The sequence below is a fragment of the Drosophila pseudoobscura genome, chromosome 2 (assembly GCF_009870125.1).
Source record: "Drosophila pseudoobscura strain MV-25-SWS-2005 chromosome 2, UCI_Dpse_MV25, whole genome shotgun sequence".
NCBI classification, from domain to species: Eukaryota; Metazoa; Arthropoda; class Insecta; order Diptera; family Drosophilidae; genus Drosophila; species Drosophila pseudoobscura.
The window spans coordinates 29367462-29393578 of record NC_046679.1 but is presented as its reverse complement, the minus strand read 5'-3'; the positions used below and the strand labels follow the sequence as shown (position 1 = coordinate 29393578).

The 26117-nt window shown below is 46.7% G+C and overlaps 12 protein-coding genes, 3 non-coding genes and 1 pseudogene across 19 annotated transcripts; 7 read left to right on the top strand and 9 right to left on the bottom strand.

Annotated features, from left to right (window-relative positions):
• Positions 1 to 29: 29 nt before the first annotated feature.
• On the top strand, positions 30 to 1213 carry LOC4803151 (dnaJ homolog subfamily C member 17). Its single transcript, XM_001359904.4, has one exon. The coding sequence runs from the start codon at positions 66 to 68 to the stop codon at positions 951 to 953; it is 888 nt and encodes a 295-aa protein (XP_001359941.3). The 5' UTR covers positions 30 to 65; the 3' UTR covers positions 954 to 1213.
• Positions 975 to 3529, top strand: GCC88 (GRIP and coiled-coil domain containing 88 kDa). Its single transcript, XM_001359903.4, has 3 exons — positions 975 to 1338; positions 1399 to 3229; positions 3291 to 3529. Exons 1-3 carry the CDS (start codon positions 1107 to 1109, stop codon positions 3469 to 3471), a joined length of 2244 nt encoding a protein of 747 aa, XP_001359940.2. The 5' UTR covers positions 975 to 1106; the 3' UTR covers positions 3472 to 3529.
• On the bottom strand, positions 3481 to 4942 carry LOC4803149 (protein arginine methyltransferase NDUFAF7 homolog, mitochondrial). Its single transcript, XM_001359902.4, has 2 exons — positions 4562 to 4942; positions 3481 to 4506 (listed from the first exon to the last, which is right to left on the bottom strand). The coding sequence occupies exons 1-2, from the start codon at positions 4883 to 4885 to the stop codon at positions 3517 to 3519; spliced, it is 1314 nt and encodes a 437-aa protein (XP_001359939.2). The 5' UTR covers positions 4886 to 4942; the 3' UTR covers positions 3481 to 3516.
• Positions 4943 to 4979: 37 nt separating this feature from the next.
• LOC4803148 (antigen 5 like allergen Cul n 1-like) lies at positions 4980 to 6153 on the bottom strand. The gene is made up of 3 exons (XM_001359901.4): positions 6124 to 6153; positions 5811 to 5972; positions 4980 to 5747 (listed from the first exon to the last, which is right to left on the bottom strand). Exons 1-3 carry the CDS (start codon positions 6151 to 6153, stop codon positions 5073 to 5075), a joined length of 867 nt encoding a protein of 288 aa, XP_001359938.3. The 3' UTR covers positions 4980 to 5072.
• Positions 6154 to 6547: 394 nt separating this feature from the next.
• On the top strand, positions 6548 to 7692 carry LOC117184261 (mitochondrial thiamine pyrophosphate carrier-like; annotated as a pseudogene).
• LOC117183332 (uncharacterized) lies at positions 7587 to 7952 on the top strand. Its single transcript, XM_033376891.1, has one exon. The coding sequence runs from the start codon at positions 7587 to 7589 to the stop codon at positions 7950 to 7952; it is 366 nt and encodes a 121-aa protein (XP_033232782.1).
• A 33-nt stretch (positions 7953 to 7985) lies between these two features.
• On the bottom strand, positions 7986 to 9736 carry LOC6897947 (sorbitol dehydrogenase-like). 2 transcript variants are annotated; one of them, XM_033380970.1, is made up of 7 exons: positions 9598 to 9736; positions 9348 to 9528; positions 9251 to 9284; positions 8714 to 9183; positions 8437 to 8655; positions 8251 to 8372; positions 7986 to 8190 (listed from the first exon to the last, which is right to left on the bottom strand). In XM_033380970.1, exons 1-7 carry the CDS (start codon positions 9612 to 9614, stop codon positions 8007 to 8009), a joined length of 1227 nt encoding a protein of 408 aa, XP_033236861.1. In that variant the 5' UTR covers positions 9615 to 9736; the 3' UTR covers positions 7986 to 8006. The 2 variants fall into 2 exon arrangements, with proteins under 2 accessions (XP_033236861.1, XP_033236858.1); XM_033380967.1 differs by having other exon boundaries at positions 9348 to 9728.
• Positions 9737 to 13050: 3314 nt separating this feature from the next.
• LOC117184266 (transmembrane protein 169-like) lies at positions 13051 to 16849 on the bottom strand. 2 transcript variants are annotated; one of them, XM_033381039.1, is made up of 2 exons: positions 16147 to 16849; positions 13051 to 13356 (listed from the first exon to the last, which is right to left on the bottom strand). In XM_033381039.1, exons 1-2 carry the CDS (start codon positions 16611 to 16613, stop codon positions 13353 to 13355), a joined length of 471 nt encoding a protein of 156 aa, XP_033236930.1. In that variant the 5' UTR covers positions 16614 to 16849; the 3' UTR covers positions 13051 to 13352. The 2 variants fall into 2 exon arrangements, with proteins under 2 accessions (XP_033236930.1, XP_033236928.1); XM_033381037.1 differs by having other exon boundaries at positions 13051 to 13362; positions 16153 to 16849.
• Positions 16850 to 16977: 128 nt separating this feature from the next.
• On the bottom strand, positions 16978 to 17349 carry LOC117183225 (uncharacterized). Its single transcript, XM_033376887.1, has one exon. It carries the CDS (start codon positions 17347 to 17349, stop codon positions 16978 to 16980), a length of 372 nt encoding a protein of 123 aa, XP_033232778.1.
• Positions 17350 to 17531: 182 nt separating this feature from the next.
• On the top strand, positions 17532 to 18716 carry LOC26532861 (antigen 5 like allergen Cul n 1-like). Its single transcript, XM_033376883.1, has 3 exons — positions 17532 to 17561; positions 17713 to 17874; positions 17938 to 18716. The coding sequence occupies exons 1-3, from the start codon at positions 17532 to 17534 to the stop codon at positions 18610 to 18612; spliced, it is 867 nt and encodes a 288-aa protein (XP_033232774.1). The 3' UTR covers positions 18613 to 18716.
• A 217-nt stretch (positions 18717 to 18933) lies between these two features.
• Positions 18934 to 22237, bottom strand: RpL3 (ribosomal protein L3). 2 transcript variants are annotated; one of them, XM_001359900.5, is made up of 6 exons: positions 22083 to 22236; positions 21517 to 21709; positions 21144 to 21312; positions 20404 to 20539; positions 19674 to 20063; positions 18934 to 19392 (listed from the first exon to the last, which is right to left on the bottom strand). In XM_001359900.5, exons 1-6 carry the CDS (start codon positions 22083 to 22085, stop codon positions 19036 to 19038), a joined length of 1248 nt encoding a protein of 415 aa, XP_001359937.4. In that variant the 5' UTR covers positions 22086 to 22236; the 3' UTR covers positions 18934 to 19035. The 2 variants fall into 2 exon arrangements, with proteins under 2 accessions (XP_001359937.4, XP_015038320.1); XM_015182834.2 differs by lacking the exons at positions 18934 to 19392; positions 19674 to 20063; positions 20404 to 20539 and adding an exon at positions 20619 to 20827 and having other exon boundaries at positions 22083 to 22237.
• On the bottom strand, positions 20952 to 21033 carry LOC6897944 (small nucleolar RNA U83). The gene has a single exon (XR_053419.2). It is a non-coding gene; the product is annotated as a small nucleolar RNA U83 (small nucleolar RNA).
• Positions 21391 to 21472, bottom strand: LOC6897943 (small nucleolar RNA U43). The gene has a single exon (XR_053418.2). It is a non-coding gene; the product is annotated as a small nucleolar RNA U43 (small nucleolar RNA).
• On the bottom strand, positions 21866 to 21942 carry LOC117183411 (small nucleolar RNA Me18S-Gm1358). The gene has a single exon (XR_004468569.1). It is a non-coding gene; the product is annotated as a small nucleolar RNA Me18S-Gm1358 (small nucleolar RNA).
• A 186-nt stretch (positions 22238 to 22423) lies between the features above and the next one.
• On the top strand, positions 22424 to 24457 carry LOC6897942 (zinc finger protein 436-like). Of its 2 annotated transcripts, none has more exons than XM_033380990.1 (6): positions 22424 to 22519; positions 22644 to 23296; positions 23343 to 23465; positions 23520 to 23663; positions 23725 to 23805; positions 23870 to 24457. In XM_033380990.1, exons 2-6 carry the CDS (start codon positions 22773 to 22775, stop codon positions 24192 to 24194), a joined length of 1197 nt encoding a protein of 398 aa, XP_033236881.1. In that variant the 5' UTR covers positions 22424 to 22519; positions 22644 to 22772; the 3' UTR covers positions 24195 to 24457. The 2 variants fall into 2 exon arrangements, with proteins under 2 accessions (XP_033236881.1, XP_033236882.1); XM_033380991.1 differs by having other exon boundaries at positions 22425 to 22519; positions 23352 to 23465.
• Positions 24458 to 24867: 410 nt separating this feature from the next.
• LOC4803146 (J domain-containing protein CG6693) lies at positions 24868 to 25987 on the top strand. Its single transcript, XM_001359899.5, has one exon. The coding sequence runs from the start codon at positions 24985 to 24987 to the stop codon at positions 25882 to 25884; it is 900 nt and encodes a 299-aa protein (XP_001359936.1). The 5' UTR covers positions 24868 to 24984; the 3' UTR covers positions 25885 to 25987.
• The last annotated feature ends 130 nt before the right edge of the window (positions 25988 to 26117 follow it).

Below are 26117 nucleotides of genomic sequence, written 5' to 3'. Positions count from 1 at the left end.
CGAGCGTCCCTTAGTTCCCCACAAATTGCTGTATTTTTATTTCCTCGCCGGTTGAAATAGTGAAAATGTCCAGCAAAAAGTTTAGCGACATTAATCTGTACGATCTGCTTGGAATATCCATCGAGGCCGAGCAGAATGAAATACGGAAAGCGTATCGAAAGCGCGCCCTTGACTGCCATCCGGACAAGAATCCCGATAATCCGCAGGCGGCCGAACGCTTCCATGAGTTATCCAAAGCCCTGGGTATCCTCACAGATGACACCGCCCGAGCTGCCTACGACAAGGTGCTCAGGGCAAAAAAGGCCGCCGAGCTGCGGAGCAAACAGTTGGACAGTAAACGCCAGAAACTGAAGCAAGAGCTGGAGGAGCGCGAACAGGCGGCCCTGCACAAGCTCCATTCCAGCCAACCGTACAGCACCGTGCGCAAGAGTGATGAGGACGTGCTGCAGGAGCAAATCGAGCGTCTGCGCCGTGAAGGATCCAAGCTGCTGGAGGAGGAGCAGCAGGCCATGAAGGAGCAGCTGCAGCGCACCTATGCGGAGAAGCACAAGCCGCAGCAGGCCACATTCGACTCCGCCCAGCACCGCATCAAGATCAAGTGGAAGACCGATAAGGGTGACTATAGCCAAGAGAAGTTGCTAAAGTTTCTCAAGAAATACGGCGAGGTGGTGGCTCTGGTGATGAATACCAAAAGAGGCGGACGCGCCATGGTGGAGCTGACTACGCGCGAAGCCTGCGACATGATCCTGGCCTATGAGAAGGGCGACTCCTCCAATCCTCTGCACTTTGAGTGGGTAACACCGCCGGCCGAGGAGAAGCGGAGTGCTTCGACAGCAGCCAGCAACCATTCTCCGCTGGACTATGAGGACTTGGTTATGCGCAAGCTTCGACAGGCCGAAGAGCGCAAGCGTTTAATAGCAGAAATGATGAAGGATGAGCAGGCCAACGAATAACCGCTAATTCAACTCAATTTTATTTAAGTTTATTATAAAATACGTTGTTAAACTTAAATCACTGTAATTAGGCTAATTTTAGTTGTAGATCAAACACAACAAGTTGACAGTTCTTAAATCACAGTAATTAGGCTAAATTTAGGTGCAAACCAAATGCAACAAGTTTGCAGTCTGGTTTCAGCTGAAGAACAGCTGTTAAGATTTTGTTGTTTGCAAAATGCGAAAAAATGCCACGAAAGAGAAATAAATCAAATTTTTATATTAATTGAAAGCGTTTACAGTAATTTCTCACCATACGTTAAGATGGAGAAGCGCCAGAGGGAGCTGGAGTCCCTGGTCAGCACACAGAAAGAGCAGCTTAGTCGCTACGAGAAGCGACTCAAAGGTAAATGAGTCAACAATTGCCAAACATGAAGGTAAATCAATGGGACTTCTTTTCTTGCAGATGTGGTTACGGCCTACAAGGGTCTGATGAAGGAAAAGGAAGCCCTGGAAACGAGTTTGGCTGCCCATGCAGAGGCCACAGGTGCAGGATCACCCGCCAAGGATGCGGATCCTGCAAATGTAAATGGCACTGCCAGTACAGACTCCACCGATGGGGCAGAGGGTGCTTCTCCCTCGGCCGAGGGACAGCTGCAAACTCAGATCATCACGTTGATGAACTCGCTGGCCACCCTGTCGGCGGAAAAGTCTCGAATGGAAGCCTCCTTCCAGGCGGACAAGAAGCAGCTGCGCAGCCAGATTGCCCAAAAGGAGCAGAGCATACAGGAGCTGCATGCCAAGGCCAAGGAACAGGCCGCCAAGGCCAAGAGCGATGTCGATGAGGTCAAAGCCAGGTGGATCATAGAGCGGCAAGAGCGCGAAAAGGAGACAAATAACCAAATGCTGATGATTCGCGAGCTCCAGAAGCTCTACGCAGACGAAAGGCACCTCAAGGACAACATCGAGATGCAGCTGAACAACTTTAAGACACAGTTCGCCAGCAACGAGGCCGAGAACAGTCGCCTTCGCGATCTGCAGGCGCAGCTCAAGGAGGCCAAGAATCAGCTACGGCAATTTCAGGCCAAGGCCGAACATGCAGCCGTTGCCAACACCACGGATAACGCCTCCCTGCTGCACCAGGTGCGTCAGGAGATGCAGCAACTGAAGGAACAGCATGCGGTGGCCATTAACCAGGAGCAGCGGAGGGTTCTGCGGGCCGAGGAGCAGAGCCGCAAACAGGCGGCTCTACACGAAGGTCGTGTGGCCAATTTGGAGGCACGCTTGGCCGAGCTGAGCACCACTGTGGGCAGCTATGACCGACTGCGTCAGCAGGATCAAGACAGCATCCATGCACTCAAGCAGCAGCTGCAGGACTTAGAGCAGGCCCAATCCCGTCCGGCCCCCCCTCTGAGGGTTCTCAGTGATGATGTGGATACTGCCACATTGGTAGATGAAATCGTACGCCTGAAGAAGCTGCTCACCACTGCCAATGCCCGCTCTACCAATCCGATCGATCTCAATGAGATTCTCTCCCTGGGCACCCATGCAACGTCGTCGTCATCGTCCGAAAGTCATGTGCAATGCGAGCAGCAGCTCCACGGTGTACAGAAAATGCTGGAGGCTGGCAAACAGCAGCGCCAGCTGCTCGAACAAAAAATCCAGCTGCAACAGTCGCACATCCAGACGCTGCAGGAGAAGGTGCAAGTGCTCAACCGAAACATTGACGAGTCGGAGCAGGAGCTCAAGCAGCAGGGGGACAAGCTGAGGCAGGCCCTGAAGAACGAGCGCACCAAATGGCAGGAGGCCAAGGCAGAGCTCGAGAACGAGACGCGCTGCAAGCTCAACGAGCTGGAGCAGCTGCTGCAGAAGCAGCGACAGCGATCCCTGCAGCTTCTCGACGAGAAGGAGCAGGAGATCAAGACGCTGCAGACCTCATTTGAGGTATTTCATACAGCCGGTGGTAGCGGCGCCTGCAGTGCTTTGCCCGCTCCCTCTCTAGACACGGCTGCCGAGTCCTATAACTACTCCTCCGATGGCGACAGCGTGGAGGTGGAGAGCGAGCAACGGGAACGCGATCGCAGGCTGCAGGTGAAATCCAAGAAATTATCCCTAGGCGAGAACTGCCACATGCTGCACTATGCCAACGAGCTGGCCCGCAAGGACATCGAAATCACAGCGCTCCGAAAGGGCAAATATTCTGCGGAATCCACGCTGCGAAAGGCCATACAGGATAAGGTTACTTCGCAGCAGGAGATGCATGAGAAGATTGAATGCCTGGAGGAGCAGGTGGACAGGTGAGAACAGTATTCTGTCCTTTGGCCAGGACTTCTTTTAAGCTACTTTTTCTTTGCCCAGACTCGAACGTTGCAAGACACGCGAGGGCGCCAATCTGGAGTATCTGAAGAACGTCATCATCAGCTATATTGTGACGAAGGATGCCGATGGCAAGCGACACATGCTGAATGCCATCTCGGCGGTGCTACAGTTCACCGGCACCGAGATGCAGGCCATCAATGCTGCATTCCAAAAGAAATGACATTCGTAATTGTACAACAGAAAAGTTCATTATTAAACCACAAATTTAGCTAAAGCCAGCAACGGGGAATTTTTCCAAATGTGGCGCCACCACACCGGGAAACATGGCCAAGAACTTGAAGCGACTGCCCATTTGCTTGGGATCCGTCAGCATCTCGTAGCCAGAGCGTATAATGGCCTCGTTCTCTGGCAGAGCATTGGCCAGGAGCTGTTCCAATCTGGCCTCGCCCTGCATGCGGCTGAGAAAGAGCCCCTGCTCGATGGGACCACAGCAGTGTAGGTGTCCCCTTGTCTCGGCCGTGCTCTTCACCAGCTTAAAGTCCACGTCGGCAGTGAGATCTGCTGTGCCCGGCTCCAGCAGTGGCTCGTGCAGGGCATGTTGCTTGAAGGCACGAAATGTGTCCATTTTCTCGCCAAAGTGTCCATAGTCCATGATCAGGCCAATGCCGCCATCCCGTTCAAGGCGTTCGGCCAGCAGACCCACCTGTCGTTCCGTCTCTAGCGAGTACTCCAGGGTCTGGCGTGTCTCGCCGGGCATTGGGTGAAATACCCGCGACACTGGGGTCTGTGACTTGGACAGGACATAACGAAAGTTTGCCGCCTCTGGCTCCGACTCAGGCGCCACATCGATGAGCACCTCCTGCCACTGGCCATTGGCCAGCTGCAGCTTGTGCACGGGCAGAGCATCAAAGAATTCGTGGGCCAGCACTAAAGAGAATCCCTGAGGGACATCCTCCAGGCGACGGTGCCAGTAGGCCTTGGTCCCAGTGGCCGTTGTGCCCACCTGATAGTGCGGCAGTTGAGCCTCCTCCGGCAGCGTTTCGTGGGTGTAGCAGAAGCGCTGTGCCTGTGCCTTGCTCAAGAACGGACTGACCTCCACCATGTGCATGGAGAACTCGGCCCCCAGCTTGAATTTGGTGAGGATTTTGAGGACATCACGGGCCAGGGTGCCCCTGCCAGGTCCCAGCTCCACCAGCTGAAAAGGCGATGGACTGCCCATCTTGCGCCATTCAGCTACCAGCCATATTCCAACCAGCTGCAAATGAACCCAAATCAAGGAATATGCTTTCTGTTCTGGAGAATGGGCTCACCTCTCCAAAGATCTGCGATATTTCTGGCGATGTAATGAAGTCGCCCTCACGGCCAAACACATCGCGGTTCATGTAGTAGCCTGCCTGGGGATTGGTCAGCACCTCCCTCATGTATTCGGCGACCGTGATGGGTCCAGTGGCCAGAATCTTTGCTCTCAGCTGCTTGGCCAGGCTCCCATTGCCCGTGCCGGTAGCTGCGGGTACAGCATCTGCAGTCTTTTCAGGCTCCGCCTTCGGAGCACTTGTGGCACCCAAATTCGGGCGACGCACAGACTTATAACTGAAGCATCGTCTGCTGCCAATCCTCAAAGCTTCGCGTAACATTTCGGAGCAGCGCAACAAAAACAAAGTTCCCTCCGAAAGGGCGAGGGAGCTGCCAACTCATTTGCAGATCAGCTGATTGCCCAAAAAGACGTTATTTTTTCTGTGCAGGGAATTTATTCCACATCACATTCTTTGCATTTTGCAACTTCACAAAATCTTAAATCAAATAGCGATAGCTCAAGTATCCTCAGAACACCTTGATGCCAGCGACCACCTTCTCGTTGTCGTAGATCTCCTTGGCGTAGCACAGATTGGGGAAATCGAAGGCGGCACCGTAGCGGTTCTTGCATCCCGTGGTGGCCTTCTCTCCCGGAGTGTACACGGGTTGGCCGATGATGTTCGATGTGGCAAAATTACAGGTGAGCACAAAGTGGTTGTAGAAGTCGCGGGAGAAGCGCACAGCAGCACATCCCACGTGGGTGTTCTTCTCGGCCACGGCAATGGTGAACTTGGCCACATTCTTGTTGGGCAGCTCCTCGGGGAAGTTGGCCAGAATCTCGGGGGTGGCATTCGAACGCTCGGCGAACCAGTTCTCGATCTGCTCCTTCAAGATCTCCGCATCCGTGTACTCGGACTCAGCTCCGCTGTAGCTGAAGATGACATTGTTCTGGCCGGCATAGGCAAAGCGCTCCGTGCTGCGGCACTTGTCGGTTATGGACTCGCAGGTCCTCACGTTGTACGAGGCGAGGTGGGCCAGTTCCTCGCACCAGGACATCTTGGCCATGCGCACCGCCTTGGGCAGGTTCTCAATGGTACCACCAGCCACGTTGTTCCGCAATTCGTTGAAGAGCGTGAGGATGAGCTTGCGATGGGGTTCGATTTTGATTTCGCGCACATCCTTGGGGCAATCAACACTGAAGTTCTAAGAGGGGAGGGATTGATGGATTGGAGGGTGGACTAACTGGTTCTGGCGTCTGGCACTTACTCCTTTATTATTGCAGGCCACGTGCTTGTCCATGCAGGTGGGCAGTGCACAGTAGTCGACGGCGATGGCAGCTCCTAGGATCGCAGCAAGCACAATGAGATAAGTCTTCATATTGATGTCCGCTGTTGGATTCCAACTGAAGTCCCACCAGCGGAGTGCTTCCTATTTATAGGAAGATCACAAACCTCTCCTTGGACAGGCTAATGGGCAGCTGTTTCTTGTATGCAGAATGTTTCTCTATTCTGTTTTCCAGCGAATGTAACAAATAGTTATGACAATTGGATTGGCTATTATCTGGATGCGTCAGTGCCACCAGTGCCGCTCCGCTATAAAAGCTGGCCATTCAGATAACTTTGGCCAGTCTCTTTCCAAGACCAAGCAATTCAAATGGCCTTTACCAAGATAGTTGCGCTCCTGCTTCTCGCCTGCGTTTTGTACGACTTTGGGGACCCTTTGGGGTCGACTACTGCGCTCTGCCCACATGTCTGGACAAGCACGTGGCCTGCCACAATAATTAATGATTAATAATGGACATGAAAAACATCGGCAATTGGCATCCGAATCTCAGACCGAATGACTTTGGCGGCTATCGGCCAGGTTTGCCGCCTCTTATCTATGGGGAGGATAAGAAGCACAATGTCTATGAGATGAACAGGTTGGTGAACTACAGGAATATGAAGGACTTTTGCGAGAAACTACTGACATGACTCTAGTAAGTTTTTGAGCCCCCCCTACCCCAATCATCTTCCCATCTTTTGCAATCATAATGTTGATGAGTGTGTAAACAGGCCGCACCTTTGAATAGTTTTGAATAGCCAAAAACATGAAGAAAGCTACTAATAATGCTGTTGGTTTTGTTTGTGATTTACAGAAATGCCATTGAGGAGTCAGTCGCAGCAATAAAAGTGAAATCCGCACGAGCAAACACGCACACACACCCAGGCACAAACACAGCCGCCACCGCAGACAGGCAGCGAGCAGGCATTCATTTTCGTATTGGTCAACGTAACGAAATGGCGGTAACAACAGGCACCACCACAACCAGCCCCTCGCCAAGTCCGCGACGCAGGCATAGTACGCGCGAGCAACTGCATCAGATTGTGGCTGGAGGCCTGTCGGCGGCCATAACCCGTTCCACCTGCCAACCTCTGGACGTGCTAAAGATACGCTTTCAGCTGCAGGTAGAGCCGCTGGGCAAGAGCCAGTCCACGGGCACACGACAGGCATCCAAATACATCTCCATTACACAGGCGGTGAAGACGATATACCACGAGGAGGGAGTGCTGTCCATTATGTACGGGATCTGTCAGACAATCAGACGCACTACCTCAAGGATCACCAGCACTTGTCGAATTTCCTGTGCGGCGCCGCTGCTGGCGGTGCTGCGGTTATCATCCCACGCCGCTGGATGTTATACGAACGCGTCTGATTGCCCAGTACACCAGCAAGGGCTATAGGAATGGCACGCGTGCCGTTTCCGCCATTGTGCACCAGGAGGGACCACGCGGCATGTACCGTGGGCTGGGCCGTGGGTATCGCCTGTTCTGTTCAGCGACTGGGCTTGTGTCTTCTTCGAGGTGGGGGATCGCAGCAAGCTGCCCACCTTGACGCTCCTCGCTCTGGGCGCCTCATCGGGTATGCTGTCCAAGACGATTGTGTATCCCTTCGATCTGATCAAGAAACGCCTGCAGATCCAGGGCCCCCGTTGCCGAATTGGATTCACCTCCTCAAAATAACTTTGACTTGGAAGATCACAAGGACAGGGATTACTTTGTGATGTTGTACGATCCTGCCTGCTACCACTGGCCCATGCAGTTGAAAATGCTGCGGAAACTTTCCCTTCTGCTGGCCAACGAAACTATCTCTGTGATGATCATCAATAAGTCGCACAACTATTTGGGCGTGGTATTCAAGAAGTTTTCGAAGGCGGTCAACTGTCATGGGGCCACAATATTCAGCACTTCACGTCTGGATGGCTGGGACTTTAAGATGCGCCCGAGACAGGACAGTACACGCGAATATCTGCGCTACATTGCCCAGAACAGGCAGCCAGAGTTGTTGGGCTACGATGCCAATGGCGAGCCCAAAGCACCCGAGGCGGCATTGGCTTACATTGAATGTCTATTTGCTGAAAGCAGTTGACGGATTCCCATGGCCATAAAGTCTATGTTTATCTATAGATTCTAGTATGTATATTCAAAATTTAACTGGATTGTTGGCATCTCTGGGCTGGACGTGTATCATGACTTTGATAGCACCGCCATGGCCATAGCGGGAGGTCTCGAAGGCCTTCGCCGTCTCGGTGATGTCAAAGTGATGTGTTACCAGACGCTTGACATTCACTTTACCGGATGCCACCAGAGCCAGAGCGGCCGAGTAGCTGTAAGCGCATAATAAAACTCAATTTATAATGTTTAAAAAATGGCATCATAGCACTCACTCGTTGCAGTAGCGGAAGACGCCACGTATGTCGACCTCTCGTGACAGGGCATTGATCAAGGGCAGCTTGATCTCCGGTGCTCCCATACCCACAATAACGACAACACCGCCGGAACGTGTAGCCTGCACAAAAGAGGGTCAGAGAGTTACGTTCATCCACAGCAAAACCCTTTCATTGAGAGCTTACGAAGATTGCCAGGCGAGCACTGCTCTCTGCCCCACAACAGTCGACGGCCTTGTCAGGGGCCCCGCTCATGGTACAATGGACTTTTTTGACAATATCCTCGGCACTCTGATTCCTATCCAGCAGCAGGGTGTGGGTGGCGCCCAGCTCTTTGGCCACATCCAGACGCTGCTGCACCAAATCTGTGATCAAAATCTCAGAAGCTCCCAAGGCTTGAGCGGCCTAGGTGAGGGAAAATATTAAATACAAGTCCACTTAATAAAACTAATGGGTTTCCTACCAGCAGAGTGACCAGACCGATTGGTCCGGCGCCCAGGATCAGGACCTTGGAGCCCAGACCAACTTCGGCCCGACGACAGGCGTGAACACCCACCGAGAGTGGTTCCAGCAGGGCGCCCTCCTCCATGCTGACATGATCCGGGAGTTTGAAGCAAAAGTCCGCCGCATGCTTGTAGAAGCGTGTAAGGTTGCCATCGTACGGGGGCGTGGCACAGAACACCATGTCGGCACACAGGTTGTACTTTCCCCGCTTGCAGTGGTCGCAGTAGCGACAGGGAACGCCCGGTTCGATGGCCACACGATCGCCCTCAGCCAAATGCTTTACGGACTTTCCCACCTTCGCCACTACGCCCGCAGCCTCATGTCCGATGATCATGGGCTTGGTCAGCACGAAGTCGCCTATGCGTCCAGCAGTGAGATAGTGCACATCGGAACCGCAGATCCCAACACTGTCCATGGCCAGGAGGACCTCTGCGGGGGCAACAAATAAATGGACTTAATTATTAGGCGATCATTTCCAACCTAAATACTTGCATACCATCGCTGGCTATTTCTGGAATGGGACGTTGTTCCTGCCGGCAGTAAAGAAAATTCAATAATCTACGAGACTAGCCTTTGTCTGGGATTCCTCTTACCAAACGCAAGTCCTCAATGCCATGAAGAACAGCAGTCAAGTTATCCGTTGCCATCTTTTCTGTAAATTTGTCGTCTCTGTTGCTGTCCCTCGTTCGACAGCACTCTGTGGGCTCTGATGGTGAATTGTGAACCGAACGCGGTATTCCGAGACATTTTACACTCTCCCCTGGCGCCGGCGTGCTGCTCAGAGAAGCAATTACCTTAGTTGCTCTACAGTCGTGTGCATACGAATAGCAACAGTTGACAAACCATTTTCCAGCAAGCATCTCTATAAAGATTAGTGTACAAAATATGCCTTGGTTCCGCGAATATGACGTTTCTTTAAGATCAATTTTTAAATTTGAAAATATCAGTATCAGTATCAAATTTGACAATATTCTAAAAAAATGTAGCACCCTATTTAAATGTTTTCGATTGTCATTGCGCAGAAGCTTTTGTTAGTTTAGGCAGACTACAGGTAACATCCAGTAAAAGGTCCTGGAGTAAAGAACAGAGTACATCGGGGGTATTTTTTATGCATTTTATGCAATATATTGTCGCGTCGTTTCCAGTTTAAAGTTTGGTAAATGTCTCGATCCGCCTCTACGTTTATTATATTGGTATATAACTGTATTGTATTTATTTGCTCTCTCTCTCTCTCTCTTTCTTTCTCTCTCATGAGGAAACCTGACAGCACAGCTGTCTTTGATTACCCGTTGATTGCTTGACATTCTACTAGGAAGCGGGTAGCGACTTCTCTCTCTCTCTGGCTCGCCCACTCTCACTGTTTTTGATACCCTTGCAGAGGGTATTATGATTTTAATATGGAGTTTAATATACCTTTTTCAAATGGGGAGGAAAAGGCCAAGACAAGGTATTCGCGCAGAAGTAGACTGCTCTGTCGAGAATTGAGATTCTTCTCGGTCCCAAGAAACCAAAAACAATAAATACTTCTTATAGCCTACTGACATTAGGCTTTGCTAACTGCAAGATGGCCTTTATGGGAAAACATGTGGTGAGAGCGAAAGATATATATGCCTCAGCTATGCTTTTCAGTTGAGCAGGTAACGGAGCTGTGGCAGAGATTCTATTTTTAGATAATTAATACTCTATAATTATCGATTTTTATGCTATATACATAGATCAATTTTTGCTGGTTGGCTGGGTGTGTTGCCAAATATTTGCTCAGTTCCTGGACTGATAGCCGGCAGGTATAATGTCATATGACTATCAGCTAAGTTCGCTGCCGTATAAACAATGGATATGATATGCTAGAGTATCAAAGCGCTGGGGCTGGTCAAAAAACCTGGCATTGCTCCTTTGTGGAAGTGTACCTCTATTATGTCGTTTGTTGATTGTGAAAATAATGCAAATATTCAAAACATCTGGTTTATTGGGCTTTGGCTTGCTAAACAGTTTTTAGTGGCTGTATTTCTCCGGGGGCTAATATATTCATTTCAATAAGTATTTGTTTGATATTCGGGTTCCGTTTTTTACTTAACATATAGAATTTCTATTTTAAAAACGTTTACTTATATGTATATTTATTCGTGTATACGTGTGCCGTTTACTATATATTCTTATTTTTTTTGGGTGTAGAAATAAACGAGGGGGAACGTTGTGAGTTGCTGCGGACACCGCAACTCTACAGTTATACCCGATACTAAGTCAGTATGGCTCTCCTCCGGCAGAGGCCGCTAATATTTAACGACACGACAAAGAGTGCGTGCGAGAGAGACAGAAAATCAGTCTGAGCGTGACGTCGGGCGCTGCGTAGCCAGTGCAAATTGATTTGTTCCTTTTGGCTACAAAAATTATCTGATCTGATCCAAATTCAGCAACCGGATAGATATAGTCGTTCTCTATGATTCTGCGTTTTTAGTTTTCTCAAATCTGCAAAATTGTGGATGCAACCGATTTTCGTCCTTTGTGGGGGCGGAAGGGGGTGGGGCGAAATTTTGAGATATACGTTTTATAGTGAGATCTAACAGAAGTGCGGATACTAAATTTGGTTACTCTAGCTTTAATACTCTCTGAGATTTGTGAATATCCCCAGATTTGCATCCTTTGCGGGGGCGGAAGGGGGTGTGGCGAAATTTTGAAACAAACTCGTCTCGGTCCGATATATTAGGAGTGTGGATACCAAATTTGGTTGCTCTAGCTTTTATAGTCTCTGAGATCTAGGCGCTAATGTTTTACTCTAAGCAAAGCCGCCTATGCTACGTGTGTGTTAGAGAGAGACAGGGCGAGAAAAAATGAAATTGTTTTCTTGATGCTGGCTATAATAATAATACGATCCAATTCAGATTCCGCAGTCTAAAAGATATCGTCATTCTCTACGATTCTGAGTTTTTGGTTTTCTCGTATCTTTAAAATTGTGGATGCCACAGATCTTCGCCCTTTGTGGGAGCGGAAGTGGGCGGGGCAAAGTTTTGAAATATTTTTGTAGCATTGACATATCACAGAAGTCTGGATCCAAAACATCGTTGCTCTAGCTCTTATAGTCTTTGAGCATTAGGCGCTGAAGGGGACGGGCAGACGGACGGACGGACAGACGGATAGACGGACAGACAGACATGGCTCAATCGACTCGGCTATTGATGCTGATCAAGAATATATATACTTTATGGGGTCGGAAACGATTCCTTCTGGACGTTACACACATCCACTTTTACCACAAATCTAATATACCCCAATACTCATTTTGAGTATCGGGTATAAATATTGTTTGCTTAAAACTAAGAAAAAGTTTCCATCACCTCAACTGCGCAGTTAATTTGTTTTGTTTGTGGTTTCTCTATTATTTGTAGATGTGTGTTTTTTTTTAAGATAAATGCATTGTTCTGTAAATGCAATGAGAGTTTATAAATATTTTAGATTTGGCTTTGAGTTTTGAAAGTAAAGAAATGATGTATTTTGTAGGTCCTAGTTAACGGTTTTTTTCGGCCATAACCTTGCAAATTTTTCGGAAACAGATATGGATGGAATCCGATTACTACCAAAGGATATTACTTATTGGGCGACAGACATTTTTTACTTTCCACGAGAGGTCTACAAATTTTTAAAGAAATTGGCAAAATTTAACATTTTGTGTCAGGTAGATCCACCCTATCGACACGAATTAAAAATCATGGGAAAGGTCGTAGTATTATCCTTTAAATTCATTAAATTTTTGGATTGTGGGGTTGCAGATGCCACCAAAAAAATAATGAAAGTGCGCAAAGGCATTTTTAGAATTTAAAAAGAGATTTTGGGGGTATTGCTAAATCTAAGTATAACAAAGTGATCTACCCATATACATACCTAATTTTTGTCTCGCAGAAAGTACATTCAAAGGTTTTCATTTTATCGCCCAGGGTAATCTTTCTATATCATTATAAATATAATATATCGACTCTGTAATTATATTGTTTTTGTACTAAAAATAGTAACTTAATTCGAAAAAGCGCTGCTTTTTAATGGGGGGTAGGGAAATTAGTTTACAGTTCGTTAAACACGAGATAATAGTAGTTATAGTTATTGTTAGTAAATTTTGTAAATCAATTAACACCTGTTCAGAATGACACTAACCATTTTTTTGAGCAATTCATTCGGAAAACAATTAATTATATTCTATATGGGAGATTATTGTATATGGCGGAGGTTATTGTTGAAATATTGAAAACTTGAGAAGTTGTTGTTTGTTTTTGTGCGAGTGTTAAATGTTTTTCTAGTAACTTAAATTCTAGTCTCTATAGGGCTTGGATTATGTTTGGTTTAGCTTTGATATCTATGGGGTATGTGGTGTATATACCTATATATTCCTGTTCTCTAAAACTGCAATTGCATACAAGTAAAAGGAACAAATTTGGCCAAAGGAAACTTAAGTTTGTGTCTCGTACGAGTAGATTTTCAGAGATATATCATTTCTTTTTACGTTTTTTATATCACACTCATGGCCGAAATATCGAAACCGCCGACGCTGGTCCAGTAAATCCTATAAATTAAACCGTTTACTGGCACCCCTCATTCGACGATTTCCCCCTCTACATGGATGTAACGTGCAACCACGATGTAGGCGAGATGGTCCTCTCAGCTTGGAGCGGCACGCTGTCAACTTTCCGGCTACTGGCTCGTCGGCCACGAGTGTGGTGTTCTTATGTATTTTGCTCCTAAGCTGAGGCCTACCCTATTATTATTTTACATTTAATGCGTGTCACTAAGCCATTTGAAACCGGACGGAAAGCACAACACCTAAAACGTTCACTGGTGAACGGACAACGAAAAGAATTGATCAGCTGTTCGTGAGGAGTGATGTTCGCCCACCCTACCTATAACACATGATTTTGCTACAAGACCCCTTATATTATGGGGGACCTACAGGGGCTTGCTGCAGGAGATCAAACACTATAGCTTCCACTCACACATTATAAACATTTATTCATTGCTTATGACTAAAATTCTTGATCCCTTTAATTAAGTTTATTCATTAGTTTCTCCCTTCCCCGAGTGTTGGCTACGACCAAAGACCATACAATACCATACGCCATAGAACAGCTTTTTGGTCGCTCATGCAACATCTTGGTATTGTATAGTCTTTGCTACGACTTAATTATACCCGATACTCAAAATGAGTATTGGGGTATATTAGATTTGTGGTAAAAGTGGATGTGTGTAACGTCCAGAAGGAATCGTTTCCGACCCTCTAAAGTATATATTCTTGATCAGCATCAATAGCCGAGTCGATTGAGCCCTGTCTGTCTGTCCGTCTGTCCGTCCCCTTCAGCGCCTAATGCTTAAAGACTATAAGAGCTAGAGCAACGATGTTTTGGATCCAGACTTCTGTGATATGTCACTGCTCCAAAAATATTTCAAAACTTTGCCCCGCCCACTTCCGCCCCCAACAAAGGGCGAAAATCTGTGGCATCCACAATTTCGAAGATACGAATAAACTAAAAACGCAGAATCGTAGAAGATGACTATATCTTCTAGAGTGCAAAATCTGAACCAGATCGTATAATTATTACAGCCAGAATCACGAAAACAATTTCACTCTTTCTCGCTCTGTCTCACTCTAACACACAGGTTTCATTGTCGGTTTTGCCAATTGCAAAATATGAGTTCAAGGATCTCAGAACCTATAAAAGCCAGAGCAACCAAATTTGGTATCCACACTCCTGTGATATCGGACCTTGACCGTTTCATGTCCAAATTTCGCCACACCCCCTTCCGCCCACGCAAAGGAAGAAAATCTGGGGCAACCACAAATCTCAGAGACTATTAAGGCTAGAGTAACCAAATTTGGTACACACACTCCTTTAAGACGTCACTATAAAACGTATATCTCAGAACTTCGCCCCACCCCCATCCGCCCGTACAAAAGACGAAAATCTGTACAATCCACAATATTGCAGATTCGATAAAACTAAAAACGCAGAATCATAGAGAATGACTATATCTATCCGGTTGCTGAATTTGGATCAGATCAGATAATTTTTATAGCCAAAAGGAACAAATCAATTTGCGGTGGCTACGCAGCGCCCGACGTCACGCTCAGACTGATTTTCTGTCTCTCTCGCACGCACTCTTTGTCGTGTCGTTAAATATTAGCGGCCTCTGCCGGAGGAGAGCCATACTGACTTAGTATCGGGTATAACCGTAGAGTTGCGGTGTCCGCAGCAACTCACAACGTTCCCCCTCGTTTTAAATAAAATAGAGTGAAGTAATGTAAATAAGTAAGAAACTTAGATTAGATATGTTTGAGAACAGATAATTTGAATAGGAATTAAAACAAAAGAAATGTAAGAAATTTTAATCTGAGCATTAGCTGGGCATATCGATCCATCAAAAGGGAAGGTGTAATACGCGAGAGACGTAGGGAAAAGAATCAAGAGGAGAGCAATTATTTACGACTTTCTGATGCCCCCTCTTTTCATCCCACTAATTGGGTGTGCTCCCGTGACGAACCTTCAGAGCATTCGCCACACAAAAAAAATGGAAGATAATTTATTTGTTTAATTAAAACGACTTACAGGAACCTCCATCGACGAAGCGCTTCCGACTTACGTTTCTGAAAAGTTTAAAAAAAAGAACACACACAATTCGCACACACAAAAAAAGTGAAACGACGACCGAGTGGCTCAGGTAGGTCGAGCTAATTTTACTGTGAATTTCTATCTCTCTTCTTCTCGTCCCTCACGCCCCTTCCGCATTCCTCTGCGCTCAGTTGCGCATTCCTCTTTGCGGATCACCGGCGCTTGTCGAGCACCGGTAAGTGGGGGCTCTGGCTCTGGCGAATTTCTATGACCTGCAGCTGGTTGTCGTGGAAGACGAGCCTCCTCCAATTTCCAACCTAAGGAAATTTGCACACACAGAACACCTTTATACACTTCACTCGGCTGTTTTTCTTTTCAACTTACCCAAACGGGTGCCGAAAGGGTGTATTGCAAAGGTATCACTGTACCACGCCTCACTGCCTGAGATATATTTCCTTGTCGTTACTTAATTTAAAAGGTTTCTCTCTCTTTTTTTTTGAATATTTAAAACCCCGCTGCCACTTTAGAAAATGAACACCATCCAATGCTGTCGACCAGGCTTGGAATGCTGCAATGGCGTCCAATGGCATCTATTTGTAGCCTCTCTTCTTGTCGAACTTCGACTTCGAACCCGCTCTCCTTTCGACGAGGAAGTCTGACCTGGCTCTGACCCACTCTCTGATCCCAGGCCCTCTTTGCCGACTGTTAAAGAGAATCTCTCTTGCCTCTCGTTAGATGGTGCCTAATTTTCGGAAGACCCCAAAAACCATAGGCCTCCTCACAGCAGCTACAAACCTCACCGTACATGGATAGCTCTTGGCGGGGCTTGTTTATGTGCAGACGCTGTGGATCCTGCGGCGCCACACAGATATCGGTTAGTATGACCACCTCGTAGGGACTACAGTCGGGCATGTGGAGGAATCCACACAGCCAGCCATAGAAACCCTTCTCGATGTCCGTGATGTCGTTCACCCAGCTGCTGTACTGCAGACTCAACTGCCGGAAACCGGAGTAAAGGCCCAACCCAAAGGTGCACAGTACTATGGCCAGCGGATAGGCCAAGAAGAGCATCGGTGTGACGAAGATCTTGTGCAGATACGACTTCTCCTCACAGTAATAGTTTAACATGTTGTACCAGGTGAGGGTGCCAATGTAGAAGGAGTACATCGCCGAAATAATCGTTACAAACGGCAGGCAGAGCAGAGAGATGAGGAAGATGTGCAGCCCGATGGCACAGCTGCAGGTGCAGCCCTTCTGTGACTCATTGGCCATGGCATGGGCATTCAGTTGCCCAGAGATGCCAACAATCCAGTTAAATTTTGAATATACATACTAGAATCTATAGATAAACATAGACTTTATGGCCATGGTAATCCGTCAACTGCTTTCAGCAAATAGACATTCAATGTAAGCCAATGCCGCCTCGGGTGCTTTGGGCTCGCTATTGGCATCGAAGCCCAACAACTCTGGCTGCCTGTTCTGGGCAATGTAGCGCAAATATTCGCGTGTACTGTCCTGTCTCGGGCGCATCTTAAAGTCCCAGCCATTCAGACGTGAAGTGCTGAATATTGTGGCCCCATGACAGTTGACCGCCTTCGAAAACTTGTTGAATACCACGCCCAAATAGTTGTGCGACTTATTGATGATTATTGATCACAGAGATAGTTTCGTTGGCCAGCAGAAGGGAAAGTTTCCGCAGCATTTTCAACTGCATGGGCCAGTGGTAGCAGGCAGGATCGTACAACATCACAAAGTAATCCCTGTCCTTGTGATCTTCCAAGTCAAAGTTATTTTGAGGAGGTGAATCCAATTCGGCAACGGGGGCCAGAACAACCGCCTGGAAGAGCTGATCCTGCAGCAGTTTCTCGCAAAAGTCCTTCATATTCCTGTAGTTCACCAACCTGTTCATATCCTCCCCATAGATAAGAGGCTGCAAACCTGGGCGATAGCCGCCAAAGTCATTCGGTCTGAGATTCGGATGCCAATTGCCGATGTTTTTCATGTCCATTATTAACCATTAATTATTGTGGCAGGCCACGTGCTTGTCCAGACATGTGGGCAGAGCGCAGTAGTCGACCCCAAAGGCGGCAGAGTCGTACAAAACGCAGGCGAGAAGCAGGAGCGCAACTATCTTGGTAAAGGCCATTTGAATTGCTTGGTATTGGATAGAGACTGGCCAAAGTTATCTGAATGGCCAGCTTTTATAGCGGAGCGGCACTGGTGGCACTGACGCATCCAGATAATAGCCAATCCAATTGTCATAACTATTTGTTACATTCGCTGGAAAACAGAATAGAGAAACATTCTGCATACAAGAAACAGCTGCCCATTAGCCTGTCCAAGGAGAGGTTTGTGATCTTCCTATAAATAGGAAGCACTCCGCTGGTGGGACTTCAGTTGGAATCCAACAGCGGACATCAATATGAAGACTTATCTCATTGTGCTTGCTGCGATCCTAGGAGCTGCCATCGCCGTCGACTACTGTGCACTGCCCACCTGCATGGACAAGCACGTGGCCTGCAATAATAAAGGAGTAAGTGCCAGACGCTAGATCCAGTTAGTCCACCCTCCAATCCATCAATCCCTCCCCTCTTAGAACTTCAGTGTTGATTGCCCCAAGGATGTGCGCGAAATCAAAATCGAACCCCATCACAAGCTCATCCTCACGCTCTTCAACGAACTGCGGAACAACGTGGCTGGTGGTACCATCGAGAACCTGCCCAAGGCGGTGCGCATGGCCAAGATGTCCTGGTGCGAGGAACTGGCCCACCTCGCCTCGTACAACGTGAGGACCTGCGAGTCCATAACCGACAAGTGCCGCAGCACGGAGCGCTTTGCCTATGCCGGCCAGAACAATGTCATCTTCAGCTACAGCGGAGCTGAGTCCGAGTACACGGATGCGGAGATCTTGAAGGAGCAGATCGAGAACTGGTTCGCCGAGCGTTCGAATGCCACCCCCGAGATTCTGGCCAACTTCCCCGAGGAGCTGCCCAACAAGAATGTGGCCAAGTTCACCATTGCCGTGGCCGAGAAGAACACCCACGTGGGATGTGCTGCTGTGCGCTTCTCCCGCGACTTCTACAACCACTTTGTGCTCACCTGTAATTTTGCCACATCGAACATCATCGGCCAACCCGTGTACACTCCGGGAGAGAAGGCCACCACGGGATGCAAGAACCGCTACGGTGCCGCCTTCGATTTCCCCAATCTGTGCTACGCCAAGGAGATCTACGACAACGAGAAGGTGGTCGCTGGCATCAAGGTGTTCTAGGAATTGTCACGAACAAACCGAGTGCAATGATGATCGTTGATCAAACTCATCTGAATATGTAATCCAATGCTTCTGCAGATATAAAGTGCTAACATGTACTCAAATCCTTAAAGGTTTTATTTATGATGAGATCTATTATAGTTACACGATTGCAAGAGTCGCTATATCTTGACTTATATTATTATCCAGTTGCATTTAGTTTCGGACAATCCTCTGGGTAAAGGAAATGTGTAATTTCACAAGGAAACTGAGTGCACAATCTTTTCTTAAAATTAGTTGATTCTACCCCGACGACCCCCCCCATTGACAAAAATTTGTACATTTAGCTTAGGCGTAATCAAAACTCTTTTTATTGAGTGCTACCCTACCGCAGCAGAGGGCGGTAGTAGAGGCAGGCAAAACACCAACAAAGTTCATTTTGGATTAGGCGGTGGCGGTGGCGGCGGCAGCAGCACTGGTGGTGGCAGCAGCCTCCTCCTTGAGACGATCCTTCTTGAGGGGACCCATAAAGGCCAGCTTGTCGGCTGGGGTCTGGAAGCGACCATGGCCCATCTTCGACGAGGTGTCGATGAACTTGAGCTTGATCTGTTCCAGAGCCGAGCGCTTGGTGTGCTTCAGCAGGGACTTGCGCAGGGTGATGATGCGCTTCTTGGAGCCAATGCAGCAGCCCTTGATCATGACAAAGTCGTTGTTGACCTCACCATAATGGGGGAAGCCACCCATGGGGGTGATGCTCTTATCGGTCAGATCGTACTCGGTGGAGGCGTTGTTCTTGATGACCTACAATTGAGAAGAGGGTGAAAATTTGCGTTAGTCTTTGTCACACAACAGGGATAGTGAGTGGGATTGGAAAGGACAAACTGCACCCCACGCTGTTCTGTCTGTCTGTGTTCTCAGTCCTATCATTATAGATATCATGGTATATCAAGGTTTTGTTTGTTTTCGATGTCGTATAATATTTTTAGTTTTTTATCATCATTGCCACAGGAGACGAGAAACAGCCGGGTGCAAATATTGTCTATTGTATGTGGGTCAAAAGGGGAACAAGAATGCTGCTTTACCTTGCCATCCTTGGTGTGGATGCCAGCACCAATGCGGTAGATCTTCTTGTTGATCTCGGTACGGTGGTGGTAACCCTTCTGACCGGCACGTGCCACAGTGGTGGACACACGGGACGGATGCCAGGCACCGATACAGGCGACCTTGCGCAGACCCTTGTGCGTCTTACGGGGCAGCTTCTTGGTGTGCCAACGCGAGGTGACACCCTTGAAACCCTTACCCTTGGTCACGCCAACGCAATCGATCATCTCATCCTGACCGAACACATTGCTGACCTGGATGGGCTTCTCCAAGTGCTCACGGGCCCACTTGACCTTGTCCTCGATTGAGCCACCGTTCAGCTGGATCTCCATGATGTGGGCCTTCTTTTGACGCTGCTTAATCAAGCGGATCTAAACGAGAAAACAATCGAAATACTTTGATTAGCTCCTTCCATTCGCATGAATATTAAAGAGGTTTGGGGACTGTACGTGATATGGTTTAACCGAGCGATCATAGCCTGAGCGGCTGCGCACCGTTACTGGAATATATCAAGCGCCCGCCACCCGAGGGGCAGGTTCATCTGCGACGTTGCATTCCTTAACTGTGCATCGAGAGACACAGCGTGAATGCTTTTTAGGCCAGGCGCACCAAACGGCCAAGCCCCCGAAAGGACCCAGCACAGATGGCGCAACAAGGCCAAGGACGTCGTACGATCAAAGAGTGTCAATACAATAAAAGGGGGATATTTACCTGCGAGTGGGCAATCACACGGATAACCTTGCAGTAACGCAGCATCTTGCGGAAGTCATTCTCGATGCTCTTCTTTCCAAGATCATCGGTCCACTTCTTGCTGGTCTTGGTGAAGGCCTTCTTCTTGCTCTTGTACCTGAGATATGATTATGGTCAAGTTGTAGATGCAGTCAGAAACAAGAGAATCCATTGGGTTTTCAGTGCACCCCAACTTCTTAGCTGCTGTGTCATTCGGGAGGGGCGAAATAGAACAGGAAGTGCACCTCATCGCAATCGTAAAGGCGAGCGGAGATGCAGTCTTCCATGTCGTGCTCACTCGACAAGTTCTTCGAGTTAAACAAAGATCACAAGAATCAAACTCAACTTGACAGCTCACACGACGTTCAGTGATTTGAAAAGCTCTCTCAGCGTACTGATCGAAGAACTTTATGATGAGTTTTGCATTTAGTAAGGTTTTCTCAAGGAAATACACTATAAAAAGGTCCATCCAAAAGCGCGCGCACACACACACACACAGCATACACGACACGTCGTGGTTCTCTACGAGACCGATCAGAAGGAAGGCAGCAGATGGTAGAAGGTTTTTCAACAAGAATTTTGCTCATTCAGATACCATCGTATCATCATTCAGGTCAGCAGTTGCACGTGTGTCTGCGCATGTGTGCGTGTGTGCACACTCGTACAAAAACAAAATGGCGGAGGCATGGATAAACTGTACCCACGTGGGAGGAGATACATACCAGTTCTTGTAGAAGCGACGACGGCACTCCTCGGACAGATGCTGGGCCCAAACATTGACCAAAGCACGCAGACCGAATGGAGTCTCGATATAACCGACGGCACCAACCACAATCATGGGTGGGGTCTCCAGAACGGTGACGGCCTCAACGACCTCCTTCTTGTTAATCTCTGCAAAATGGCAAACAAAATATTGTTTGGTTTAGACACGTGCAACAGCAGTGGATAAAACGAGGATTTGGATGAAGCTTAGTCAGTCCGCCCTAGTAAAGTAATAATCACGGTTGATCATACAGTTTCTAACCATAAATTTTTTACCTTTTATCATCATGAAAATCGATTCTTAAAAAACATTTTAAAATAATGTATACTTACTGGAACCAGGACGGTCAGCCTCACGCACAATGTGGGTCATACCGGCCTTGTAGCCGATGAAGCAAGTCAGATGAACGGGCTTGCTGGCATCATCCTTGGGGAAAGCCTTAACCTTGCCACGATGGCGTGCTGAGCGCTTCTTGGGGTAGAAGGCCATGGAGCCATGGCGAGGCGCGGAGAACTTACGATGAGACTGCAAGCAAAAAGAAAAAACGAAAATCAGACCATGCTTTGAGGTTATGTCGCACACGTGGCTATTGAAAATACAATTTTCGCGAAAAGCGCTTCATTTGTACATTATCTGAAGTGCACAGCGTGTTTGCACTAAATATTTAAACATATTTTCAACGTTGTTCAGTGAACCATAATCCACATCAACTATTTCTAGTCTCAGAGTGGTGCATGGTAATCTCATCATAAAAAACACATCGCATCAATATGCAATTCCACGAAAATACTCTTTAGTACCGTCCATCCATTAAACAGATCAAGTTAATCAATTCTTTTAGTTTATCCGAGTTCACTTAATATCTTCTGTTTTCACTATTTGCCGCAGCGAAACTTACCATGACGTCTGTTCACTTCAGACGATGCGATGAAAGAGAAAGAAGGCGGAAATTAATTTTGGAAGTCAACTTGTTTCCCAAGATGGCTGCGCCCAGAGTTGCACAAACATCGATACTACTATTGAAAGATCAGGAATGATTTCAGCCCTTATCGATGTACAGGGCTGCTGCTACAAACAATCGGTACTTTTGTGAACGCACTTAGTCCACTTAAGCCCACTTAAAAATTTAAACAAGTTGAGGTAATTGGCGTAGAATAATATCGTTTGTAAATTCTGCTCGTAGATCCATATTTTCTCTCTCTACGATCCTACTATTGAAAGATCAGGAATGAGTTCAGCTCTTATCGATGTACAGGGCTGCTGCTACAAACAATCGGTACTTTTGTGAACGCACTTAGTCCACTTAAGCCCACTTAAAAAGTTGAAAAAGTTGAGGTAAATGGCGTAGAATAATATCGTTTGTAAATTCTGCTCGTAGATCCATATATCCATAGGTACTTTTTATTTGATTGTTTATAAAATTCGGTTTTCTTTTCCTTTTCAAATTTCATTGTTAAAGGTGGCGTCGGTTTAACACTTTAAAGCCCCTGACAGCATGTTATCTAGTTGTTGTTTGTTTGTTATCTTATCTATTAAGATAAGTGTATGAGTTAATTTTCTTTAGTGGGAGTTTAAACAAACGCGAAGGATGACGAAAGTGTGCCGAGTGTGCTTGGATGATGACGTCCCACTGGTGGATATATTCGCTGAAATCTGCGATCCCAAACTGGACCTGTCTGAAAATAGCCCCGCCTATGTGATAAGCCAGTTTCAACCAAATCATTCTGTGGTGCGCGGGGACTCTATGCCGCAGTTTATTTGTCTCTCCTGCATTCATGGCGTCCAGGCTTCATATCGTTATAAGGTGAAATTGGACCAGGGCCCTGAAAATTATCGAAAACTCTGTCTAAAGCAAGCGAAGCAGAAAAGCTGTGATGAAGAGGAGGAAAGCCATGAGATCAAGGCGGAGCCCGAGAATGCTATGCTGCCCGACAAGACGGAAGACTTAGTTGAGGACTTCGCTGATGCGCAGCCTCGCCTGCAGATGATCTTTTCAATGGATAACGATGAGATTCGGCCAATGGTACAGATCCCCGGGCTGTCTCAGGTGACAGAAGCGGAGGTTCACATATGCAACAATTTACAAGGGAATAAAGCCAATAAAACGCAGAGGTAAGTATTACTGAGCAGAGTGTATACATAAATTATAATTGATGTTGTCCCCCAGTCGTCACTGTGGCAAGTTACCGTTCGTCTGCGATGTTTGCGGCAAGGGATTCATGACTGAGTACCACCTGAAAAGACATAAACCCACACACAGGCACAAGCGGACGTCCAAGCTGTAAGTACTTGGCTTGCAACACCGAACCATTGCTTAGCTTTCTTATTAATGCAACAACAGAAAACATCTTGGAAGTAAGAACACACATCGTAGTCCGGCACTTGAAAAGAAGAAACCAGAGTCGGAAGAGAGTGATTTACAAATGCTGTCCTGCCATGACACCTCTAGTCGCTCAAGAAGTCCATCATTGCTAAAGATGTAGGTTTTCAGTCATACCGAATGATTAAATAGACATTAAATAATTTGTTCTTCAAATCAGAATGAAGTGCACCCAAGACCCCGACAAAACTGATATATCAAGCCACACCAAGAAGAGCTGCTCGACCAAATCATCGCCAAAGTAAGTCCATCTTTTGCCGTAGCAATGGATTTTCGTCTTAAATTTAATTTTTTCCCAAAACCAGAAAACTGAATCGTACTTGCCAAGAGTGCGGTAAGACGTTTGCGTACAAACAAGACTTGGTTAGGCACATTTTAGTTCACAATGACGAAAGTCCTTTCAAGTGTACGTATTGCAAGAAGCAATTTTCTCGCAGGGATCATCTGGCTAATCACATTCGTATCCATACTGGCGAACGTCCTTTCCACTGCTTCCAGTGTGGCAAAAATTTTACGGAAAGGTCTTCGCTGCGGAGACATGTTCGTAGACGCCACGTCACAAGTCCTTCTGCGAAAGGAAATTCAGTTCGAGTGCGGATCTTGAGGAACATACGCGTCGGTACGGCATAAAGAAAGAAGAACGTTTTGACGAAAGTTCTAAACTGGAGATACCCAAAAGAAAAGCGTCTAACAGGTTAAGCTTAACTGGAGAAAATATGCTTAAAAATCATATTCCCGTGTATTTTCCTCGTATAAAAAATGCATACTTTTTATTACGCGGAAAGTTTGTGCCTTTTTTGTTTAATTTTCTTACATACCAAACAGTACATTATTAAATAGTCGTATGGCTGAGGATTGCAATTAAGGGGTAATACAAATTTTTAATAAAATGATTATGCATGTACAAAATAAAATAATTTTAGCCCAAAAGACAATTTATTCATTCAATAACGTGTTAGAGTTAAGTTGATTTAATTGTTACTTTTTTGTTTTTAATTCTTACGCGCCAAAATATGAATTTTGATTGCTAGTCTTTATTCTTACTAGTGGTGATAATTCACACGATAGGAATAGCTTGACATATCCGGAAAATCGAACAAATGCAACTGAAACGCAACCATAACTAAATTTTTGGCCCCTTTGCTTATCTTATGAATAAAAATACCTGGTTTTGGCAAAAAGGCAATCTTGCGGCAAGATTAAGTTGTATAAATACACCTTGTAACATGTTTTGGCGATATTTTTCCTATCGAAGTTGTCTTTGAATTTCCTAATGGTGTGGCAGCGCTACAAATATCTGAGAGTCTAGTATTTGCTTAGTATTTTCGTAAACGAAAGGGCATACTTTTTGAGCATTTTGGCGCATTTTCTGCTTGTTTGTTGCAAAAAATTGCGAAAGAAAATAAAATTAAATACAGTAATGACGACGTTGGAATTGTGCGAGAAGTACTTTGAAACACGAGATGTGTACAAACTAATGAGTCTGCAGAAGGATGCCAAAGAGAAGGAGATTAAGAAGGCATACCACAAGCTGTCACTATTGGTGCACCCGGACCGTGTGCCGGAGGATCAAAAGGAGGAATCGACGGAAAAGTTCAAGGTCCTGTCCAAGATCTACCAAGTCCTGACGGACACCCAAAAGCGGGCATTGTACGATGAACAAGGTGTCATCGATGACGATGACGATGCGGAAGCCAAGTTGACCTCATGGCTAGAATTGTGGAGCAAAATCTTCAAACCAATCTCCGAGGAGGATATCAACAACTATGAGAAAGAGTATGTTGACTCTGAGCTGGAGCGCACTGACATCAAGAAAGCCTATCTGGGTGGCAAGGGCTGCATAAACTACCTCATGAATCATATCCCCTTCATGAAGGTTGAGGACGAGCCTCGAATAAAAAAGATTGTGGAGGCAATGATTGCTGCCGAAGAGGTTCCAGAATATAAGATATTTACAGAAGAGCCGTCCGCCAAACGCAAGAAGCGGCACAACAAGTACGCACGTGAGTTCAAAGAGGCCACTGTCATCAAGGAACGCATTCAGCGGCGCCAGCAGCAGAAAGATGAAGAAGATCTGGAGGCCTCCGGTGGCAGTCTGCAGCAGATGATACTCGCCCGCAAAAGTCAACGCGAGTCGAACTACAATTCTCTCATGGACCGTCTGCTTGAGAAGTACGGGGGCGAGGATGAATCTCAATCTGTGGACTTTGGCGACTTTGAGAGGAAAAAGAAGTCCAAGGCAAAGAAATCCTCAAAGCCCAATCCCAAAGAGAAGCTCAAAGGCGTTAGGACCGGCCGAGTGGAGAAGGCCAAGAACTAAGCCGCCGTTGAACATATTTCACAAAGATACATATTCGTGTTCGTCAAAAACTTTTGTATAATGCAGTTTAAGTTGAAAAATATTATAAATTATTAAGTATACACATTACAGTTTCATTTTCATTTAGAATTAGTGAGCCATTTTGCAAGGCACAAATATATTTGTTTAAACAAGTAATAAAAGTGAATATTCTATTGATTCATAAGTAAATCAAAACAAATGAATAAAATTAA

Coding starts and splice junctions, on each gene's coding strand:
- LOC117184266 (XM_033381039.1), bottom strand. CDS start 16,613: ATGGCCAATGAGTCACAGAAGGGCTGCACCTGCAGCTGTGCCATCGGG.
- LOC4803149 (XM_001359902.4), bottom strand. CDS start 4,885: ATGTTACGCGAAGCTTTGAGGATTGGCAGCAGACGATGCTTCAGTTAT. Junction 4,507..4,561: donor TATCGCAGATCTTTGGAGAG/GTGAGCCCATTC, acceptor GTTCATTTGCAG/CTGGTTGGAATATGGCTGGT.
- GCC88 (XM_001359903.4), top strand. CDS start 1,107: ATGCAACAAGTTTGCAGTCTGGTTTCAGCTGAAGAACAGCTGTTAAGA. Junction 1,339..1,398: donor CTACGAGAAGCGACTCAAAG/GTAAATGAGTCA, acceptor CTTTTCTTGCAG/ATGTGGTTACGGCCTACAAG. Junction 3,230..3,290: donor CTGGAGGAGCAGGTGGACAG/GTGAGAACAGTA, acceptor TTCTTTGCCCAG/ACTCGAACGTTGCAAGACAC.
- LOC4803146 (XM_001359899.5), top strand. CDS start 24,985: ATGACGACGTTGGAATTGTGCGAGAAGTACTTTGAAACACGAGATGTG.
- RpL3 (XM_001359900.5), bottom strand. Junction 20,064..20,403: donor GTGTGATTGCCCACTCGCAG/GTAAATATCCCC, acceptor TTTCTCGTTTAG/ATCCGCTTGATTAAGCAGCG. Junction 19,393..19,673: donor TCCACACCAAGGATGGCAAG/GTAAAGCAGCAT, acceptor TCTCAATTGTAG/GTCATCAAGAACAACGCCTC.
- LOC6897942 (XM_033380990.1), top strand. CDS start 22,773: ATGACGAAAGTGTGCCGAGTGTGCTTGGATGATGACGTCCCACTGGTG. Junction 23,297..23,342: donor AAAGCCAATAAAACGCAGAG/GTAAGTATTACT, acceptor ATAATTGATGTT/GTCCCCCAGTCGTCACTGTG. Junction 23,806..23,869: donor TCGACCAAATCATCGCCAAA/GTAAGTCCATCT, acceptor TCCCAAAACCAG/AAAACTGAATCGTACTTGCC.
- LOC4803148 (XM_001359901.4), bottom strand. CDS start 6,153: ATGGCCAGCTTTTATAGCGGAGCGGCACTG. Junction 5,973..6,123: donor TTTATAGCGGAGCGGCACTG/GTGGCACTGACG, acceptor TCCTATAAATAG/GAAGCACTCCGCTGGTGGGA. Junction 5,748..5,810: donor TGGCCTGCAATAATAAAGGA/GTAAGTGCCAGA, acceptor CTCCCCTCTTAG/AACTTCAGTGTTGATTGCCC.
- LOC117183332 (XM_033376891.1), top strand. CDS start 7,587: ATGTTGTACGATCCTGCCTGCTACCACTGGCCCATGCAGTTGAAAATG.
- LOC4803151 (XM_001359904.4), top strand. CDS start 66: ATGTCCAGCAAAAAGTTTAGCGACATTAATCTGTACGATCTGCTTGGA.
- LOC26532861 (XM_033376883.1), top strand. CDS start 17,532: ATGGCCAGCTTTTATAGCGGAGCGGCACTG. Junction 17,562..17,712: donor TTTATAGCGGAGCGGCACTG/GTGGCACTGACG, acceptor TCCTATAAATAG/GAAGCACTCCGCTGGTGGGA. Junction 17,875..17,937: donor TGGCCTGCAATAATAAAGGA/GTAAGTGCCAGA, acceptor CTCCCCTCTTAG/AACTTCAGTGTTGATTGCCC.
- LOC6897947 (XM_033380967.1), bottom strand. CDS start 9,614: ATGCTTGCTGGAAAATGGTTTGTCAACTGTTGCTATTCGTATGCACAC. Junction 9,285..9,347: donor GCATTGAGGACTTGCGTTTG/GTAAGAGGAATC, acceptor TACTGCCGGCAG/GAACAACGTCCCATTCCAGA. Junction 9,184..9,250: donor TCCAGAAATAGCCAGCGATG/GTATGCAAGTAT, acceptor TTGCCCCCGCAG/AGGTCCTCCTGGCCATGGAC.
- LOC117183225 (XM_033376887.1), bottom strand. CDS start 17,349: ATGGACATGAAAAACATCGGCAATTGGCATCCGAATCTCAGACCGAAT.